This window comes from Pleurodeles waltl, chromosome 3_1 (genome assembly GCF_031143425.1).
Source record: "Pleurodeles waltl isolate 20211129_DDA chromosome 3_1, aPleWal1.hap1.20221129, whole genome shotgun sequence".
NCBI classification, from domain to species: domain Eukaryota; kingdom Metazoa; phylum Chordata; class Amphibia; order Caudata; family Salamandridae; genus Pleurodeles; species Pleurodeles waltl.
This window is the reverse complement of record NC_090440.1, coordinates 1,692,920,414-1,692,940,847: the sequence shown is the minus strand read 5'-3', so window position 1 is coordinate 1,692,940,847 and position 20,434 is coordinate 1,692,920,414. Positions and strand designations below refer to the sequence as shown.

The following is a 20,434-nucleotide window of genomic DNA, read 5'->3' as shown; positions in this document are numbered from 1 at the left end:
CTCAAACTCCCACAATCACAAGTGTTCACTAACTGCTACAGTGCCACAACATACAGAATCACTCTTTCAAACATCGCAAGCACGGAGGTGAAAATTCTATTTTGCCTGTGCAGTACATTGATCCTCCCCCCAAAATCTTAACATTTTTAAAGAAGTTAAAGGCTTCTATATGGCTTCCTTCCCCTGCTCCCAAACTGTTTATCGAGCAAGGCTGGCAAACCAGGTGGTTTTCCAGCTGGCATCCTGGTGGCAGACAAGCCACCACCCATGCAGCTGGTTTAACACACTTGTCGCAAGTGAAAAGAGGCTAGCTTCGATAAACAAGCTGGCTTTATTCGAATTGTTGGCAGCCTCAATCAAAGCACCTTCACTAATAGCATCCACTGGCATTAACAAAGAAAGAACACTAGACAGGAGAGCCCTGTTTTGCAATCTACATTCCACAAAGAGTATAGTGAGCCAATAGCAACAGAACAACGAAGGTACATGATAACAGCAAGTTAATGTCAAGACTGGAGGCGTTGATGTTATGCCTTTTTGTGTGGCCCTTAAATTGCAGCAATAAGCCAAATGAAGGGAAAAGGCAAATCTTTATTGCGGCTTTTAAACAGATCAGTCTAATTTTATAGAGCTCGGAAAATCTGTGGATGTCAGTTTATTAGATTTAAAGTTAGTGTGACTTTGTTATGTAGTGATAGCATTTAGTGATTTAGCCATGTTTGTGTTTGGACCTATATATTTAATTTAAAAACGTGATATCTTTTCATTTGTAAGCAAGCCTTTCGATTCGTTAGGGGGTGTTTTTCTTTAACATCTTCGTGGTCATCCTGTCCTCTCTTATGCGTAACGCATGGTCTTCCTTTTTTTTTTTATTTTTTTTTTTTACAGATTTGATAAAAAAGAAAATTAAAAAAAATAAACCTCTGTGGAAGCTTTCATTGGGGCAGCTGTTGAATATTTTTCAAGTGGTTATGCACTAAGTGGCACTAAACAAGTGGGCTTCAGAATATTTCAAAGCACTAGGAACTTTGATTTCTCGTGTTGTGTCTTATGATATTCATGCTTGACCAGCACAAATGGAAATATCTGGGGCCATTTGTGAGGCCCTTGTGGCAGGAAACATGGGCGAAAACCAGACTGGATGAAGATAGCCGCATTTTATCAAGATCATCATCTTGATGTGGAGTGTTACCTTCTCAGCGGTTATAATAGCTGAGAAGAATCTAGTTCCCATTGAATACAGGGGCTATATAATGGTGCTTAGCCACATTTGTCTCATTACCCGTTGTTCACTTGTTTTAAGCAGATATTAGGCTTCTCCTTTGTCGCTTCCCAAGTTCCCCCTTTATAGGGTCGAGCGCAAAGCTCTGTCCCTGGTGTAATCTGTCTGTGGGCTTTTAACCAAGCTCAAGTCAAGCCCATCAGATTGGTTGGCTTGTGGGCTTGCCTTTTAAAATGAGCTTGATTTAATTTGTGAAAGGCATACATACGACATGCCTTTTCCGGTGTTTAGCATACCTTGAGCGCACCAGAAACTTCTAAAAATATAAGAGGCTCCATGTTTTCTGTATGGTTTATGCACTATTTTTGCCTCCTTATTTCATAGGCAGCATGATCTCGCTGGGCATTAGTAGAACGCTTTGCACGACATCGACCCCGTTACATGGATAATTGCTCTTTTGCTGGTTACATGGCTAATTGCACTTTTGCGAATACGTTTCACTGCAAGCGAACTTCTGTTTCCTTTTGTGTGTTTGCTCTGCGCTCATGGCGGCCGTCGGCTCATTTATGTGAAACCGTTTTACTTTTCATTTTATGTGGCAAGAAAAGTCCGGTTAGGAGTTTAGAACGCTAATAACTTTAACTCGAGTAAACACGGGACCCATTTCATTCTTTCTGCCTATGCCAGTTCTTCTTTACCTTTCCCTTCTCTTCCACTGTTGTTCTCTTGCTCTCCCCTCCCCACAACGAGTCTTGTAGATTGATGCAATTCAGATACTGCACTTTAGTTAACCTTGATTAAATGCGATAGCTTCACATCAAGAATGTAGCTGTAAGTTTCCCTAATGGGTAACATTTTTTCCCCTTTCAATTACGACTGTTTTATTATTGTGCATTAGTGGTAATGCTAGTTTGTAATGGACCTTTGTAGTTATTGATAAAAATTATGGAAACATAAAAGCTTTGGACAGGACCACCACCGCAGTGATACATTTGTGCTTGTTGTTTCCGGTGCTGAGCACCGGCACTTATTTTTGAGGGCCGGCGCTTAGTCTTCTTCCTCAAACATTTGCTGCGAGCAAAAGACACGTTTGGGAAAGACGGAGGAAGAGAAAAACGAAAAAGCGTCACGGTGAGAGAAAGCAGAAAGCTGCAGGTGTGAGCTGAAGAGGGAGTGGCTTCAAATGGAATGAAGAGGTCAGAGATGGCATCGGGATTAGGCGGCCTCAGTATCGCAGATTTAATTGCAGCAGCGGTGTTTTTATAAGAGAAGGGCTTTGAGCACCGGCACCTTTTTATTTACAAATTAAGCACTGCACCACCGGCAAGTGGGGTCTTTACTAGCGTAGGGGGCTGAGCCAGAAACTGCTTTCTCTAGATAACTTAAAGAGGTTTGGCATGTCAATGAGAAATGTGATTTAAGGGGTTACCTTCGTGTGGTTTCTATATGTAGCTACTTGAAGTGACGCTTCTTACCCTCCGCAGGAATTGCACAACTCACATAGCAGATAGAGGTCGGTGAAGGCCAACCCTCACCAACCTCTATATACATTTCACTTTACTTTCAAAGGCGCCCTTTCTAAGTAGCATTTGCCATAAACCTTCCATTAGTTTATCATTTAGATAATCCACTCTTGGTTCAAGTTTTTGGGCTGATCTCTGTGCCGGCGCCAAGTATTTCTGTATTATATTCTGCAGTAGCACTGTGAATGCTGCAAGCGCTTCCTCTTCTATACATATGCTCAGACATCTCGTGCAAGAATATATTGGGTTTTTTCCACCCTTTTGCCACATTGCCATCAAAATCTCAATTTTTGTGACTACGCTGAAAAAAGGCAAACATGCAGATAAAAAATATGCATACTTTTGCCATTGTGCATGGAAAACTCTGCAAAAGTAAACGTGCAACACAAAAAAAGTTGCAAAGCAAAGGACAAAGTTAATTATGAAAACTGCAAAACTCACGGTTTAAACTCCCATTTTGACATCCCTATTCCTGTGCTCACCCTCCATATTCTATCTACATTCCTGTCCTGTTTACTTAAGTATTTTAATTAGGCTCTCTATAGGACGCTGGAGAGTGTTAGAAACGTGCAATGACGTTTTACTGCTAGACTGGCCTCGACTTCACTTGCTTAAATTTACCATTGGCACGCATGTCTCTTCCGCCAAAATCATGAGGTGGCTGAGGCATGAGAATAAACTAGGCTCCAGTCAACTTATACATGAGACCAGCACTAACATCCCAGAAAACAAAATACAAATCTCTCCTAATATCCGGTTTTCGTTTGTTCAGTATGAAGCAGTGGCTGCAGTTGGAAGGCTTTTGGAAGGTTCTGTAGAGAGCATCGTGCCCTGTCACAGGGCGCAGACGAGCGCCCGAGCGAGCAGATGGCAGGCGGACCGACCCATACGAAGCCAGCTGAGTCAGCACCCTCCCTCCCAGTGATTCAAGGGATGGGTGCAATGCAGCTCACAGAAGAAACGTAACAGACCTGGACCGAACACAACTGCCCATACACCAAGACTGCAGTCTAATGGACCCTCACTTCAATGAACATGGGCTTTTCCAGTATATAAAAAAAAAAAAAAACTTATTGTAAAATCCACTACCTGCTCTAACAAGTGAGTGACTGAGAGGATGTGCAGTACAGGAATCCATCACAATCTTTGGTTACAAGTGGTTACAAGACCCAAACTTTTTCAAAGCATCCGTCATGGTGTCGTCCTGTAAAGCTGCAGTTGAACTGATTGTTAGTTCAATGGCGAGATTTCGCATCCGTTGCATTGAAAAAGCTCAACTGCTCTCTGCTCGCAAGACGGAGGTTAATCCTGCTTAAGTAGAAAAGCAAGACCTAGCCACCCCCACAAAAATGACAGAATTAAGCTACACCCTCCTAATCATATTAAAAAAGCTGAATTTTATTTAGGAATTCCAGAGATGGGGACAAGGAAGGAATTTGGCAGCCCTCTGAACAATGGAGCGGAAGCAGATATCTGTCCTTGTCACTTCCACGCAACCAAAGTCCTCTCCACACACTTCAGCTTACGCTGGTTCATTACAGGACCGCCAAAAATACATCTCAGTATCTTAACGTTTACAGTATAACATAAGCGTATGCAGTACCACTCAACTGCCTATAAACTCAAGTCAAACTTACTTGTGCTATATATGGCCCCTCAAGCTACCTTGAACCTGTGTGTCTACTGCAGTGACCATCGCCCTCAAGGTCATTACTGACACCGTTTCAAGCCCTGGACTTTTGTGCACAAGTCTAAAGCATTCTGGGTGTTGCAGTTTTGTAATGATTTCACTGTACCAATTAGACTAACATATCTGAAATCAATGATCTGTCGGCGAAAAGCTCTGTTCTGGGGACAGTGTCCGCAATGACCCGGAGTGAGGTGGTCACTCTAGTGGCTATCACGAGAATCTTTAATATCATTGCAAATATTTTTCTTCTTGGCCCTGTATGTTTGTTTAGAGCATGTCATGTATGTTGAATGGTCTTACGATTTAAGCACAAAAAATGTCACTGTCTATAACTTGAAGCATTAGAGCCTTTCGTTTTTAAACTCAGGATTTCTTCAAACTAACATGAACTTCAAAACACTGAACGAGAACAATTAAAGTCACAACATTCATACCAGTGCCATTCTTCTCTTACTGCTTCTTTGGACACTGGACATGAAACCCATTCCGCCTTAAATGCAACATGTGCAGAGTACGGCTGACATTTCATATATGATTAGAAAATGGTGTTTGGGAATTCAATGTAAGGTTCCGTTTCAAGCTAAAAAAAAATGTTTGTAACCGTACAAAGAAACAGAGCCATGGCCTGTAATATTTACCAGCAGTGAAAACGCTGGAGAAAGCGAGCTCTTGTCATTAAGGGAAGGGCAACCTGAGCGAAGATTTGTCGAGACTCTGGTTCTGTTTTCATCACGATATGCATTACTGCGGGTAAACAGCCAGAATATCTAGCTGGATTTTTCTTTTTTTTTTAGGTATGTCTTGACGGCGTAGCTGTTCCTTGACCTTATGATAAGCGTAAAAGTGAACTGACGCCGACGTAAACAAATGATACAAAATAAAAAAAAACAGGATGCAGTTACATTCCAGACGGCGTGGATGGCGCTGTGCCTGAGGTGATGGTGTGGAAAACGGGTTATAAACATCCGTCTGCAGAAGTCACCCAAGTGACTTCATTCATCTCTCCCTTGTGTGGATCTTAAGAGTCTGCACATTGCCATCTGGCGACCTTCAGCCTGGGTGTCTGCTGTCACATATTTCACACTATTAACCCAATTTAAGAGAGTCATTAAATTTGAAGTAGCATTAAAAGCGCCACTTTATTTCACATTTACACAAAGGTAGAAAGGACCTGGCTTTTAGGGACGTAATTTAATACTGCAGCAGGTGCAGTAGCACAGAGTGTAAAGGGCACTGCACCATAATTATACTGTCCTTAACTCCCCAACCATCTGATAAGTCGGCCCATTTCTGTGGGGTCCGTGGCACCCTTAAAGCGCTACAGGGAAATTTGCTCAGCATCATTAGCGGTCATAAATGCTACTGTGTTCTTGGCAAGGACCGCGAAACACAGCGCTCCCTGCCCCCACTCACAAGCATAATAAACAGAAGTTTAATTATTTTAACATTCATGGTTTTTGGAGGAGCCCTGCTCGGGAAATATGAGAATGAATGAATGGTACGTCATACTACATACCTCCATTTTCCCGGGGTTCCTAACAGTCACCAGACCTAGCACTGGTGTGGTGAAATGTGTACATTTAGTCAAAATGAAGTACCACTTCCATTTCACTGAACAGAGAAAAGTTAACTTTAAAAATCACCTTGTCACAAAGCAATGAAGTGAAAGCGATATTACACTCTACTGGTGGACATAGTGTTTATGATAAACCACTATTAAAATACTGCAGTGAAAACTATAGTAGCAAACTTTTATCACCGGAGTATCAAATGGGAGCTTTAAAGAAGTGTGGAAATTACACCAAAGCGTACAAAGTTAGGGTTGCTACACAACATAGCAATACAAAGCACATCACAATATTAATCTTTTTCCAACAACCTCAAGAAACTATCTTTAGTTCGGACTGTAAATCCTGAGAGTTCCTCAAAAGTAAAAATAAGCACTGGCAAAGCTAAAAGGTCTTGGTTCTGTGAGAACAAACGGCTTTGCCTATGTCTTTTAACCACGTCAAACAGCAGTGTGGCTGCTGTTCACGGTTCACCATGGCTAAGTTAGTGGTGTGGCATAAAGTAGAGTGGCGTAGAGAAGAGAGGTGTGGAGTGGAATGGCACAGAGTAGAGTGGCATAACAGTAGCGTAGCACTGTGTGCAGTTGAGAGGCGTGACAGAGTGGCATGGAGTAGAGTGGCATAAGGTGGCGTGGAATGAAGTGGCGTAGAGTGATGTATAGTGGCGTGAATTAGAGGTGTAGAGTACAGAGGAGCAGCATAGAGTACAACTGAGTGTCGTAGAGGACAGTGAAGTGCCGTAGAGTGGCACAAAGTAGAGTGGAGTAAAGTGGTGTAGAGTCCAGTGGTGTGGCACACATGGGCATAGAGTGCTATAGAGTAGAATGGCAGTGTGTAATTAAGTGGAGTAGAGTGGAATACAGTGGTGTAGAGCAGTGGTTCCCAACCTTTTGATTTCTGTGGACCCCTACTTTAACATTAATGGAACCCGGGGACCCCCACTGAATCATCATGGGAATCGGGGGACCACCGCCTGAGTCATTACTGGAAGCTGGGGACCGAATTTGTCAATATTTTTTTTATTTTCTAGGCTCTCACGGACCCCCTGAGAAGGCTTTGCGGACCCCCAGGGGTCACCGGACCACAGGTTGGGAACCACTGGTGTAGAGCACAGTGGCATAGTGCAGAGTGGCATGGAACGGAGAAAAGAGGGATGAAGTAGAGTTGTAGATTGGAGTGACAGAGTGATGAGTGGTGTGGGGTTATGTATGGTGGATTTAGTAGAGTGACGCAGAGTGGAGAGTGGCGTAGGGTAGAGAGGCATAGAGTACTGTGGAGTAGAGCGGCGTGAGAAGAGCTGAGTGCAGTATAGTGAAGTACAGTAGCATAGTGGGTGGGGTGCAGAAGAGTGAGGTGGAGTAGGCAGGAGTAGAGTGGCGTAAAGAGGCACAGGGCTGAGTAGAATAATGTGGAGTGGCGTAGGGTAGAGAAGAGTACAGTCGAATGGAGTGGAGCAGAGTGAAGTACAGTGGCATAGGGAAGAGAGATGTAGAGCAGTGCAGGGTACAGAGGTGTAGAGCACAGTAGTACAGTTATGGTTATAAGTAACTAATGCGCCAGAGACAGCGGATAGAGTGAAAACAACATAAATTAGAAGCCGTATATCTGGGTTAAAAGTTGGAGATCGCACTGCCCGTCAAGGAATAATACTGAAACGCTCATAAAATTAAAAAAATGAGTAGCAAAAAGATGAGGATAAACATATGTACTTGGTCCGAGTTCCAGGGCAAAGCTAACACAAGAAAAGAAGAGAAGCCAACCTGAAGTTAACATTCAAATAAATTGCAAATGAGTGTGACACGAAAACAACTACGAGTGTGCTGTGGGAGGGCATAAGCCCACTGAATCATAAACAGTAAGTCTTGCGGCAAAGCGCATGTGCTATGTAGGCAAGACCAAACAACTCAGTTCATGCCAGTAGTTCATTGACAAGCACAGTACAGTGCTCACAAGGTGCCACGAAGGCATTCAGATTACAGAAGCCACCGAGTATTAGAGTAGGCATGTGTGAAGTCCACAGTCTTTCATGTGAGAAGTAAAACTATCACCGAAGGATGGTGACATCAAAAGACACTTTCTGGATTAGAATTAGCTTGCTGTAGCATACCATGAGTAATACCCCTCCATAGCAGGCACTGAATCGCACCCAGGAGTAGGCAGAGTTTGCTGGGTTACTGTTTGATATCATTTACAAGCTCTAGGGGCTAATGAACACCCTTTTCTCATCAGCTTGATTTTTGTGAATCTGTGAAGGTGGCTGACCGTTTGCTATGACAACAAAACAATGAATCACACTTATGCAACAATGGTTCTCATTGGTATCATTTGAATGAAAGAATGATCAATTAAGAGTTTAAGTAGCCTCATGAAAAATGTAACATATCAAATCACCATAATAATGAATGCAAACAGGCTTTTATATCTAGAAAGGTCCACAAAGAACATATAAATAAAACACACTGCAATGTGTCCTCTGTGCCGAAGCCAAAAAACAAATACAAAACGATTTCTTATAAAAATGAAGAATTCATGAACTTGGTAAAAGTCTGGCAATCCGTAGTTTGTTTGTTATCCTTGTCGACCCGTTCATACAATACAGAAGTTTCATTACGACTAGAAAACAGGGTACATCAGAAAAAGCCACGTGGAAAGGGTTAATCCAAAAGAATGGTCTGAACTAGATTGAGTAAAGGTTAAGACCATTCTATTGCAGGTAAGAGTCGAAACATTGTCAACAAGGATAACAAACAAACTAGATAGAGATTGCCGAACTTTTATCCATACCAAGTTCACAAATTCTATGAACTTGTTTACCACAAAGCCACCAGCTAGTCTTCATTTTTAAAGAAGCATTTTTTGTATTTACGTTTTTTTTTTTTTTACTTTTGCACTGAGGACACATTGTCCTGTGTTTTATTTGTTTGTTTTTTGTGGGCTTCTCTAGATATAGAAGTCTACTTGCATTTATGTTTATGGTGATTTGATGTTTTTATCTGTCGTTACTTAACCTCTTAATAGATCATCCTCTCCTTCAAATAATACTAATGAGAACCACTGTTGCCCAAGTGTGATTTTACATGCAGGTTCTCCAGGGTTGCTCTTGGAGACTAGTATAAAACAATGAAGGCATAAATGTGATCACTCTGAATAACTACATGTTGTGGGTGAAAGCCAGTATGGGAGACACAATATTCAGCATAGTAAAAGTGCATTATTTTTTGACCCAGGTTCTCAGCTGGAGTCAACTCTGGGCACAGAGTAGTCAATTTTGGAAACAAATAAAAGGGGAGAGGGCAGCTTGACCCTTTACATCTAAGCAGTGAAACACATATAAATAAACTATGCAGCAAGCATTGGCAAAGCCAATAGGTACCGCATTCGAGAGCTACTGGCTTTCCCAATATATTTTAGACATGCTGTACTATAAAGCATCTGCTGTGCACCATGGTTGAAAGTTAGGGAAAAACTGTGCAATAATGCGGCTTTTTTTTTTCTTCTAAATTTCAGATGGGCTGCCGTACAACATAACTAAAAAAAACACGAGCAAATCCAATAGCTATGGTAGGCGAGACCAATTGGCTTTACCAATGCTTGTTTGAATAATGGAATGTTTTGTCAATAGTGCGTCATTTCACACTTCACGCACTATAAACATTTTACAAGTGGGCAATTTTATTTTACGGAATTTAACGACTTTGGGAGGAACGCAGAAGGACTTGCCACATATTTCAATAGTGAGCGTTTAACTCAACGAGCTTTCCTGTCGGCTTACAATGTCTAGCATTTGTGTACTCTTCTTGTCGTTTTGTGACTCTTTCATTCACAAAAGAAACAGGCAGTAAAAAATGGCAACATCTTCAATTTCTGGTATTTTCAGTCTGTTTGACCTCGTCAGTGGAAAGTAGTGTTATTGGAGCTTTCGTTAGTTTCATCCATGACGTCCATCCCAGTTACCTCAGCAAATACCCGGAAAAATGTGCGTTTTCGTGCCCAGGAGAGTAACCCTTTATCTGGAGCTGGGAATCCGTGTGTTCCTCTAGAAACACAAGTCTGCGATGAAAGGGCTGGCACCCCTCTTTTGGAATTCAGCAAAATAAAAAATAAAAACTCGTTTGAGAATAGCATAAACCTTAACAACTCCGACACAATTTAATTGTTTTTTTTTTACTTTGCAGAACTCCCAGAATATCGTACACTTCGAGCCTACTTTGAAATGAATAGTGCAGACTTTTTTAGTGACAGATGTGAAGCTTTTAATTTTTTGGACGGTGCATTCTGTGCCACCAGCAGGACCAGACTGGGAACCTAAAGCAGCCCTGGAAATTTAGCTTGACCAGCCCCTGGCCCGAGGGTCAGGGAACTCGGGGGTGCAAGTGCAAAGCACTGCTGCTTTTGTTACTGGGGGCTGATACTGAAGCACTGCCTCCGCCAATGCAAAACCAGCCCACCCTTCCTGCCTCCTGGGGAAAATGCCCAATGCCCGCTACGGGCCTGACCACCAGGCGTTCAGGGTTTCAGAATATGACAGGCGCAGGACTGGCAATGCTTAGTGGTTGCCTGAGCTTTTGGTGTTGACACGAAGGACTATGCAAGGACTCCAGTACGGTTTCAATAAAATAACCAAGGCACACTGTGTGATCGTGCCACTGCTTGAAAGATATGATCCAGGGATGGCAAGCTCTACAATTTCAGGTGGAAGTGGCACATTTGTTCTGTTGCATTATGGGACTTGTAATCTATTTCCACTAGCCTACACAAACTATGTTTTTTAAACACACTCGTGTGCTGTAGTACAAGGGTAACATGCACTCTAATCTGGATCTGTAGAGGGCTTAGGAAGCAACAGAAGGAAGGAAGCAAAAGGAAGAGATGGCGCAGAAAATGGAGCCGGGGCAGAAGCACACAGGCCAGTGCTTTTGTCAGTAACTTAGAACTCTCCACCACTCAAATAGTGCATCAATTCCCCAGAGATCCTGTGTCAACAAAGCTTCCAACAACAAAAAATGTGTTGGAATGACTGCTATAGACGCTCTTTACCATGTGAAGGAGTGGTTTGAAGGGCACCTTGAGTAAAGAACATGTTCCCAGAGGAAAAGCAGTCTTAGAGTGACATCTGACGGTTTGAAGCAAAACCGTAAAAGAATGGAAACCTCTGAGCTATCTAGCTCTCCATCCACCAAATGCTTAATTTGAGCCGGTGGTTGTAGGTGGGGTTCACTAGTACTCATTTTTGGGTCACAGCTCTTATTTTTTCTCATCAGACTTTGACCCAGAGCAATAGAGATTAAATAAAAAATAATAATAATAATAATAAAAAAAACAAAAAAAACACACACACAAGAGATAGAATGAGCAAGCGAAAAGATGGAAAAACTATGACAAAATGGTGAGTCTATCATTGTGGAAGACTCCTTCAACTACAAATAGCTGGGGTGGATCCACAAAAGGTTGAACCAATGGGAAAAGAACTGTAAGCATTAATGAGTGTCTAAGACTCTGCCCAAATATTAATCTTCCTCTTAGTTTCAGCTATCTCGCCATACTATTGTTTATCTAAAAACGTCATATGTAATATGCATACATAGTGGGGCTTTTGGTCGATGGGTTTCTGCTTTTGCTCTGTTAAATTGTCATTCGCCTTTTGCTCCCATCTGCCACAACACATAACATGATGCAATGGGTCTACCCACTTTAACCACTGGCTCCCTTCACTTTGGGTTACAACACACTGATTCAATCTGCTTTTCCCTTCAGTGATAAACCTGGTTTTAAGTTTGCTTTTTAACTTTTAGCTATTCTTCATATTAACTTTAAATAAACAAGTGCTCAGTAAAATTCATGTCACAACTAAAAATAAAATAAAAAAAAACACAAGTAAAAAGTTACATCAGTGATATTTAAAAAAAATATATTTTTAATACAAAATTTTGGTGGCCACAATGGCCAGAGGTTTTCTTATTTTTCTTTTTGTGGTACAAATGTGAAATGAAAAAACAAAAAAAAATTAAGTTAACCATCACACCAGTTTCTCAAGACCAGACCAACTAGCTACCTAATGGTTGTTCCCTTGTAGAAAGGCGTATGATGTTATATTACCTTTAACAAGCAAGCAAGTACTATGCAAGTAAGTACACTGAATGGCTTTTTAGCTTTATCCTGCATTCTTTACACCACTGTACAATACCACACAAATAAATATATATGTATATTTTTATTTCTTAAATAGCAAATGTGTATGTTACTTTAAAAAAGAGGGGATGAGATGAGGTGTGGATAAGGGTAAATGGGAGAAGTTTGACTGTAAGGCTAATGGATGAGTAGAGATAAAAGGAGATAAGCTGATTTTAAGGTTTAGGGTGGGTGAAAGTAAAGAGGAGAAGGGTCGTTTTAGGAATGGGCAGAAGTAAAAGGTAAGAGTGATTTGAGGGTTTATGATGGGTGGTGATAAAAAGATGTAAGAGTGAACTGAGGATTTGTGGGTTTTAGTGTGGGTAGATGTAAAGAGGAAAGGGATGTTTTGGGGGTGAAGGGAAGTAGGGGTGATTTTAGGATCAAGTAGTGGGTAGAGGTAAAGAGAACTAAAGGGATTTTAAAAAAAAATCGTGTGCTGAGATCTGATTAGCTGCCAATACTTTAACAAGGAAGTTTTGGCAGCCATGTTGGGACTCGGCTGAAGCCAAGTCCCAGAAAAAAAGATGAAAAATTAGAAAAAAGGCCAGAGTAGGGACATTCTTACCCCTTAGCTCTGGTGCACCCCCCCCCCCCCCCCAAAGTAAATTAAAAGAATATATATTTTTTAATTTTCGGCAGCAGTCGCAGCGGATCCATGGATCTGCTGAAAATGTAAACTTAAAAAAATAAGTGTGGGATCCCTTGCTTGTGTTGGTGAAGACCCTTGATGGGGTAGGAGTTGGGAGCAATTACATTTTGAATGGGGATGCTGTCCTTCCCCAGCATACCTGGGGACCACCACCTCCCCAAGGCTTCATACAAAATGGAGGCAGGGTGGCCACCTAACCCCCCCACAGACCCTGGTGCCACCCCGTCCCTGGGGCACAATTACAAATGAAATGCAAGGGGTCACTTGCCCCCCACCCCCTGCATCCCTGGGGCCTGCCACCTCCCTGGGGCACAATTTGCAAATGAATGTTGGGGGGGGGGGGGTTGCAATCCAATGCATGGGGGACACCCGGCCCCCCAGCAGCCCTGGAGACCGCCACTTCCCCAGGGCACAACTTGAAATTGAATGTTAGGGGGAAGGAGGGGGATTGACCCCTCCCCCCGCAGACCCGGGGACCACCAGTCCCCTGGGGCAAAAATGAAGGTGTGTGCAGAGGGCCACATGGCCCCACCCCTGCAGCCCCGGGGACTGCCACCGCCCGAGACAAAGATAGCAGTAAATGCGGAGGGGTGCAACCCCCAAGCAGCCATAGGGAGCACCACCTCCCTGGGGCAAATATTTAGTTCTGTCCAAGGGGGGTTGCACAGCCCCCTCGCAGTCTCTGTGACTGCCACCTCCCCGGGGCAATACTCTGAGTGGGGCCGTGCACCCCCCTTGAGGAGAAAATGATGGCCCTGGGAGCAGCCACTCCCCAAGGCCGGTTCATGTTATGTCCCGGGGTGTCTATCCCCGGGACCCACTGTTTGCTTTTGCTTGGTGGGAGCTGACAGCTCCCACCAAGCAAAAGCAAACAAAGTCTGCTTTCTGACAGCAGAAAAGCAGAGTTTTCATCCGTTTCCCTGCACACAACAGATGAAATCATTGCCCCCACATACAGGGAGTTGCTATTTAAAGCAGCTCCCTGCCTGTAGGAGCAATGCCAGCTACCGCAGGACATGGGGATCTGGCTAGGGCCATTGAGGCCTTGAGGCTCCCCCACCCTCGTGGTCCTCTCACAAAGGGATGGAAAAGAGAGAGGGAGATTGTGTGCCTGTGCTCATTTTCCTTCTTTAATTTCTTTTAAACTTCAAAAGTTTAAGGTTCATACTGAAAGGTGATCTCACTCTTTTAAATTGACAAATACATTTTTCTTTTCAATTTGTCCAGAAATATCTCATTGCAAATATATCATTCATCAAAGCGTCTATCTCTCAATTTCTCTTTCAATCTCTTTCTCCCACTCACTCATCCACTCAGACCCTTACGCACCCACTTACAGACCCACTCAGACATTCATGGACCCACTCAGACCCTCATGCACCCACTCACAGACCCACTCAGACACACACCCACTGAAACCCTTATGCACCCATTCATAGACCCACTAAGACACTGACGCACACACTCTCACACCCCGACAGACACTCTCACAACCAGGTACATCCTGTCACACCAACTCACCCACCCAGAGAGATAGGCTGTGGCCAACTCCTGCCACGCACAGCTAAAGGCGGCATGTAGTGTGGGTTTGGGTGATTAGGGCCCTGTGTCCAACCCCTGCCACACACAGCCAATGATGTGCAGGGTTGGGTGGCTATAGGGATTTGGCTTCAGGGCCTGGTTGCACCTTGGGGGGAGGGGAGGATGGGGTGAGGGGGGCAATGTTTTCATCAGTTTCCCCCACCATGCACTGCTGTACAGGAATGAAAATTACTTTTCGTTAAAAAAAAAAAAAAAAAAAAATAGAAATTCACCAGAAAAAACAAAGGTTACAGGGACGCTATAGTTAGGAAATAGAAATTTAAAAAAACATACAAATTCACTTAAAAAAAAAAAAAAGATACAGGGAGATTACAGTTAGGCTCAAATTTTAAACATACAAAACCATACAAATTCACCCATTTCCCTCAAGTAAATATAACTGGTGCCCTAGAGTAACTATAAGTCACGCCCACGTCATGCACTGTTAATTACCCCGCAAATTATGGCACTCATGACATCTTGGACGAGATCACTGATATTTGCAGTAAAATTATTGACAAAAAAACTGTGCATGGCAGGGGAGGAAGTTATGTTTATCTTAGGACATAAGTTATAGTTACTTGAGATAACTAATTATAACAAGTGAATTTCTATGGTTTTGTATGTTTAAAATATGAACGTCCATGTAAACTTTTGTGTTTCAAGTGAATATATATATATACACACACTTTCAGACTTCACAACATGAAATGTGGGGTAAAGGCAAGCATTGTGAAGCCCTGTCAGAGTGCTTTGAAAGATCAATGCATTTTAATGCCTGTGGAGTAACAGAATGCTGAGAAAAGCTGTGCTGTGAGGTTCTATATTCTTTACGACGACTACAGTAGGCCCTTGCTGCTTATAATGACAAGCCAATAACCAAGGCTATTCTGTTTATTATGAAATGTTACAACAAACTCAGTAGAACCGAATAATTTATTGTGACAAATATATGTTATATGCCATCACCCTTAAGAGGTGGAATGTCACTGTAGTAAAGCCTATAGACAGGTATTTTGTTAGATGGAACATCACAGATTAATGCAGTATGCAAGATTTTAGGGGTTGGTTTCTCCTTCTGACAAACCTTTTGGGGGTTTGAATTGCACTGTTAGAATTAAGGAGGTCATGTTATGAGGTATTGTTTTCTCAACTATAATACTGTAAATATTTGTCAAATTATTAGAGACTGCCTAAGGGCTGCCTTGTAGAAAATCAAATGCTCAAAGCAGGAGGCTTGAGCTGGTTGTGGTTACAAATCGATAAAGCCTACAGAATATGTTCCCTGCCACATCCAGTAGCCATCTGAGAGAAAATCCCTGGCAGCACCAGTTCACTGCACAAACTCCTGTTATCATACTTAAGGCTGTCACCGTGCCTTGTCTGTCCCACCACTTCACTGGTTCTCTGTCAAGCCTGTCATCCACTGTTTTCCTACCAACAGGAAGTAACTTTTGGCCTGATGTTTCAAAGGCTTTCAGTCATTCTTCTATGGAGAAATGTGTTGATACATAAGGAGATTGGCTATCAATTTTAGGCCCATTATTATCCGTGGCCCTGGGTTACCACTGGTAATAAAGACATAGGCTGGGGCCTGATGACTATGAAAACTCCCCAAGAAAAGCTTCACATGTACATTTTGAAAGAAAATAAGATTAGCTCAGATTTTACTATGAAAAATATTCACGAAGAGCTACCACATGATATTCAGTTTAGCACTTGCCACCTGAGCATATGGTGTTTCATCTGCAGTTTGTGCGAGTCATACACATTGCTAACATGATGGGAAGGAAGGTGCTTGAAGGACCCATCAATAGGGGCAAGTAGATATTGATGGGGACATGATGGAGATGAGATCTATCAAAGAGAGATGTTGAGGATGAAAGCCACTCAATGACAATAGAGGAATAATGGGATGGAAACCTCCTGAAAGGTGAGAGCATGGAAAGTATAATGGCAAGACCTACATAACAGGCATTAGCAAAGCCAATAGGCCTTGCCTAAGCGAAATCTATTGGCATTGCCAGTGTTTTTTCATCATGTTGCAAATGGCAAATAACTTCATGACACAGCCAATGTTGACTGTGTTATACTTCTTTAGGTTGAGTGTAAGCGTTCAACCTTGTGTATACTTTTAGTGGACTTCTTATGACTTAAAGCGATTTCATGTGTTGGCTGCATGTCCTTTAAAAATACTTGCTCACTAGTGGTCAGTTCTGCCTTCTTCTCCCTCCTTTTTCTGTTTCAGAGCAGTGACCTAATACTGTATTATTCCACTTTGGTTTCTGTATCTGTTGCTGTGACAGAATACTTTGGCATTTTTTTGGTGCTCTCTTTTCAAAGTGGGTGTTTTAGACTGGTAGCTACATGCGTTTTATTGCATCATTCTGTTCCTCCCACCTCCTCCCATGTCGCTGACATTTGTTTTGACTTTATTCCAGTGTTGTCCTCACCTCTGGCTCCTAAAATAAGCTTATTTTACAAAAGAAATACTTGGACCTTTAGCTCACTGCTCACAAAAGCCACAATATGCCCTTTCTGGTATAATGTAGCTAAACCTAGAAGCAACTTGCTTAGCCTCGCATCTGGAGTCTCCCGTCCAGGGACTCTTCCCACAGATGCCATTACTTATCTCCTTTATTGGGGTCATAAATCTTCTCAGTCTGCTCTGCTGTTGTTAACTTCATTAGAGCTTTGTTGATATGCAAAACAAGAACGCTTGGAAGACTTACTTCTGCTAAAATAAAATAAAAAATACTTTTCCAGCCTTATTTTCCATCGTCTCTCCTCAAGGGCTTGTGATTTCTGATGTCAGTAACCACTAAAACATGGCAAGAAAAGATGAAATTATGAGACAGGGTTGACTAATTTATGTGGCATGATAAGTCCAGTTATGAATTATTTACAATGCCAATAACTCCAATTCAAGAAAATGCAAGACCTACTGCATTGCAAATGCTTGTTTTTACTTGCAGCTATTCTGCACTGAAGCCAGCGCTGCTGTATATTCTATACTATAACGTCCCTGGGGCTCTATAGTCCGAGGGCAGCAAGTGCTCTCCTGACCTTTGAACGTGGCTCCCTGTTCAGAATGGGCAAATATTTAGGTACACGTTAATCGATGTGGAAGAAAGCAAGTAAGGTATCTTGCACAGTTAACTTTTGGGCCATCTTCATTTTTACAGACATTTTGCAACAAATATGTAAAATATGAAAAAGTCTCTTTAAAAATGTATTCCACTCACATGCAGAATTATTTCATCTTAATAGTAACACATCAGACTAAACCGGTGCAAGTATTTTTTTAAGGAATAGCTTTCAGACATGAATTTTGAACCGTTCATGCTTCAACTCACTCGACAATGCCAATAGTGACCTAAGAGGCAAGTCAGTTATGTGCATGCATGCACATATTTTCTCCCACTATGATATGAAGTTGCTGCTACTTTTGACCATAGTAAGACTCTTGTATAGCGCCCAGCAATTACTCTATACAAAACACCACTGAGCTGATCATTTGACTTTGATGGAGTACGGGGGTCGCGCTGCAGCTTAACAGAGGGCATGCTCTTCACCTGATAATAGTGCTTATTTGCCTATAAAATACTACATAATATATAATTACTGCATTTGCAAATAAACAATATAGTTTATTTTTGCAGTTTTGTATCCTCGTGCGGCTATCTCAAACAGCACGCCCTATGTTCCCAAAACTCTGCATGAAATACTGACCATTACTTAAAGCATCTTATTGTTGCCTCTCCTTTTTTCCAAATGACTATGTCCCTTTATTCTACCCTTTGCATGCCTCCTCTCGCTGAGAATAACGTACTCTAAGTCACATGCATATTTTCCCTAATCACTACTATTGCATTTCTGCAAACTACTGACAGTTGTTTTCAAATATCGCAACAGCTCCTTCATCAAACATATTAGTCCTGCAATTCAATAATACAAACTCTCTTCTAACCCACCTATTAACCCTGAAAAACATCTGCATGAACACACAGACCAAACCCCCCAATGACCACATCAAACCCGTATAAAATAATCTAACACACAGAAACTAGAATGAATGCACTGAGCGGTCAGCATAAGTGCACAGTGTTAATAGTAACAACCAACTACAACAACATCGGGATAACCACAAACGCTGTGTTTCAGAGCAGCGTGCTGCTCATTATGAAGCGCTTCAACGTCTCGTATGGGGCAGTAAATGCTTTAGAAATACTGTTACTGTAGCCAGTCAAATTAAATGAAAAAGCCAACTCCATGAGACAAAGAAGATGTGCTGTGCTTTGCTTGGTAGTGATGACCAATGTGAGGATTGCTTCAGCAAACTAAGAAGCACGCTGGGCCTTGCTGATAAAAGATAATCACCCTCTCTCAGAAGAGTTTACCTTTCAATGGATCTGGATAATTACAACCTCTAGCGGAAAACTCTAATACTGGTCATGTTACTGTTCCGTATGAGAAGGCTCCTGGTCTTGCTCGGTTAACTAATAGCGGCAAAAACTAAAGGAGTATTGCAATACCTTGGGGAGACAATTTCAAGCAATGTATGTCACCCTAGGAGGGAACCTGGGCGGTAAAAGGTAATCCCTGACAATGTGCTATGCTCTATGGAAAGCATAACGAAATAGGTCAAACTGTCCTTCTTTCAATGCTAAATCTCAACTCTGACACACTAATCCTGAGCGCTACCACACGGAAATACAGCAATCTTAAACCAGGTAATCAATACATGAGAGATCATTCCAAACCATACAACAATCCATAGCGGTATGGGTCAACATTCGCGGTCGTGCACTTCCCTGCAAGGCAGAAAATAATGGGCCCACGCACTATTTAGAATCGAGAAACTGTATCATTAGCCGTTTAAAGGCAACCCAAGTGTTATGGATACCCTCTGAGAGGTCAGTGTAGGCCAGTGACCTTTCAGTAGAAACAGTCGCGAGGAAAGAAGACAGGGCGACTTGGTCCTTGCTGGATCAACAGCTCGACATTGGTGGTGCCTGGTGGACAGGAAAACCGTTTAATGGAAGGAGGTTTTGGGTACAAGAGGTGGGGGTGACAGGAAGGCAGGGAATGGAAGGAGGAAAGGACTGTAGGTGGGTACAGGTGGCGAGTGTTGCAAAGGTCGATTTGAGCAAAGCTTGCAGAGGGCCACAGATTGCTGATTGGGAAGTATACAAGCAGGGTATTGAGAGGTAGGGTCCAAAAGCAACGCTAAAGGGGCTGGCTGTAGAGATGGTGCTGATTTAAAACACAGCTCTCCGCCACCAGTCAGTGATATAAATCCCAGTCATCCCGCCAGGCGCTTCCGTTTCGGCTCTCACCCTCGGACAACTCCAGTTCCAGCTCGGCCAGGCTCTCGCGCACCTCGGGGGGCAGGGCTCCCTGTACGGGCCCCCCGCACCGATCCGCCATCACCGGCTCACCAGCAGCACCGGCCGCCGCAACCTAGAATCACACGCCCCCGTAGCGTCAAAACTACGCCCACATGGGGGTTGGTGATAGGCACGCCCCCATCCGTCTGAGCACATCTGATCCTGGGACCCTGACACGCCCACCGCAGCATGGAGGCCACGCCCAAAGACATTTGTGGACCACGCCTACACGACACCCCCGAGCCCGCCTTCTAAGGCCCTGACGTCACGCACAAAGAAGCGTCAGAATCACGCCCACAGCGACGTTAAACCCACCACTGACAGAGCCACGTTCAGTGACCGACTGCAACGTCAGTGGAATATATTACCGTGCCAATAAAGTTTCATTTGAATTTCACGCACGCAAAGGTCAATGTCTGAGTAATTGCCTCAAAACCGTATATGTACCAGGTGTTGTTACCTAGAAGAAACGCATAGCGAAGGTTTATCAACACTAGCTGCTGAAGTTACGAGACGGATCCTTAAAACCCATTTTTACGAGTGGCGGAATCCGACTGACACCCCATCCTTTGCCGACTTGGTAGTGTTTTTTCGCCTAGCATGTGCCTCGTTTCCTCGGAACCGCATAATACTGCGACCC

At 42.9% G+C, this 20,434-nt stretch overlaps 1 protein-coding gene across 1 annotated transcript in view; it reads right to left on the bottom strand.

Annotated features, from left to right (window-relative positions):
- The window catches only part of DIP2A (disco interacting protein 2 homolog A), a 637,392-nt gene extending 617,493 nt beyond the window's left edge, over positions 1 to 19,899 (bottom strand). The window contains exon 1 of the mRNA XM_069225498.1: positions 19,744 to 19,899. Coding sequence (XP_069081599.1) covers positions 19,744 to 19,834 — 91 coding nt within the window. The 5' untranslated portion in view covers positions 19,835 to 19,899. The remainder of the gene's footprint in view (positions 1 to 19,743) is intronic.
- Positions 19,900 to 20,434: the final 535 nt, after the last annotated feature.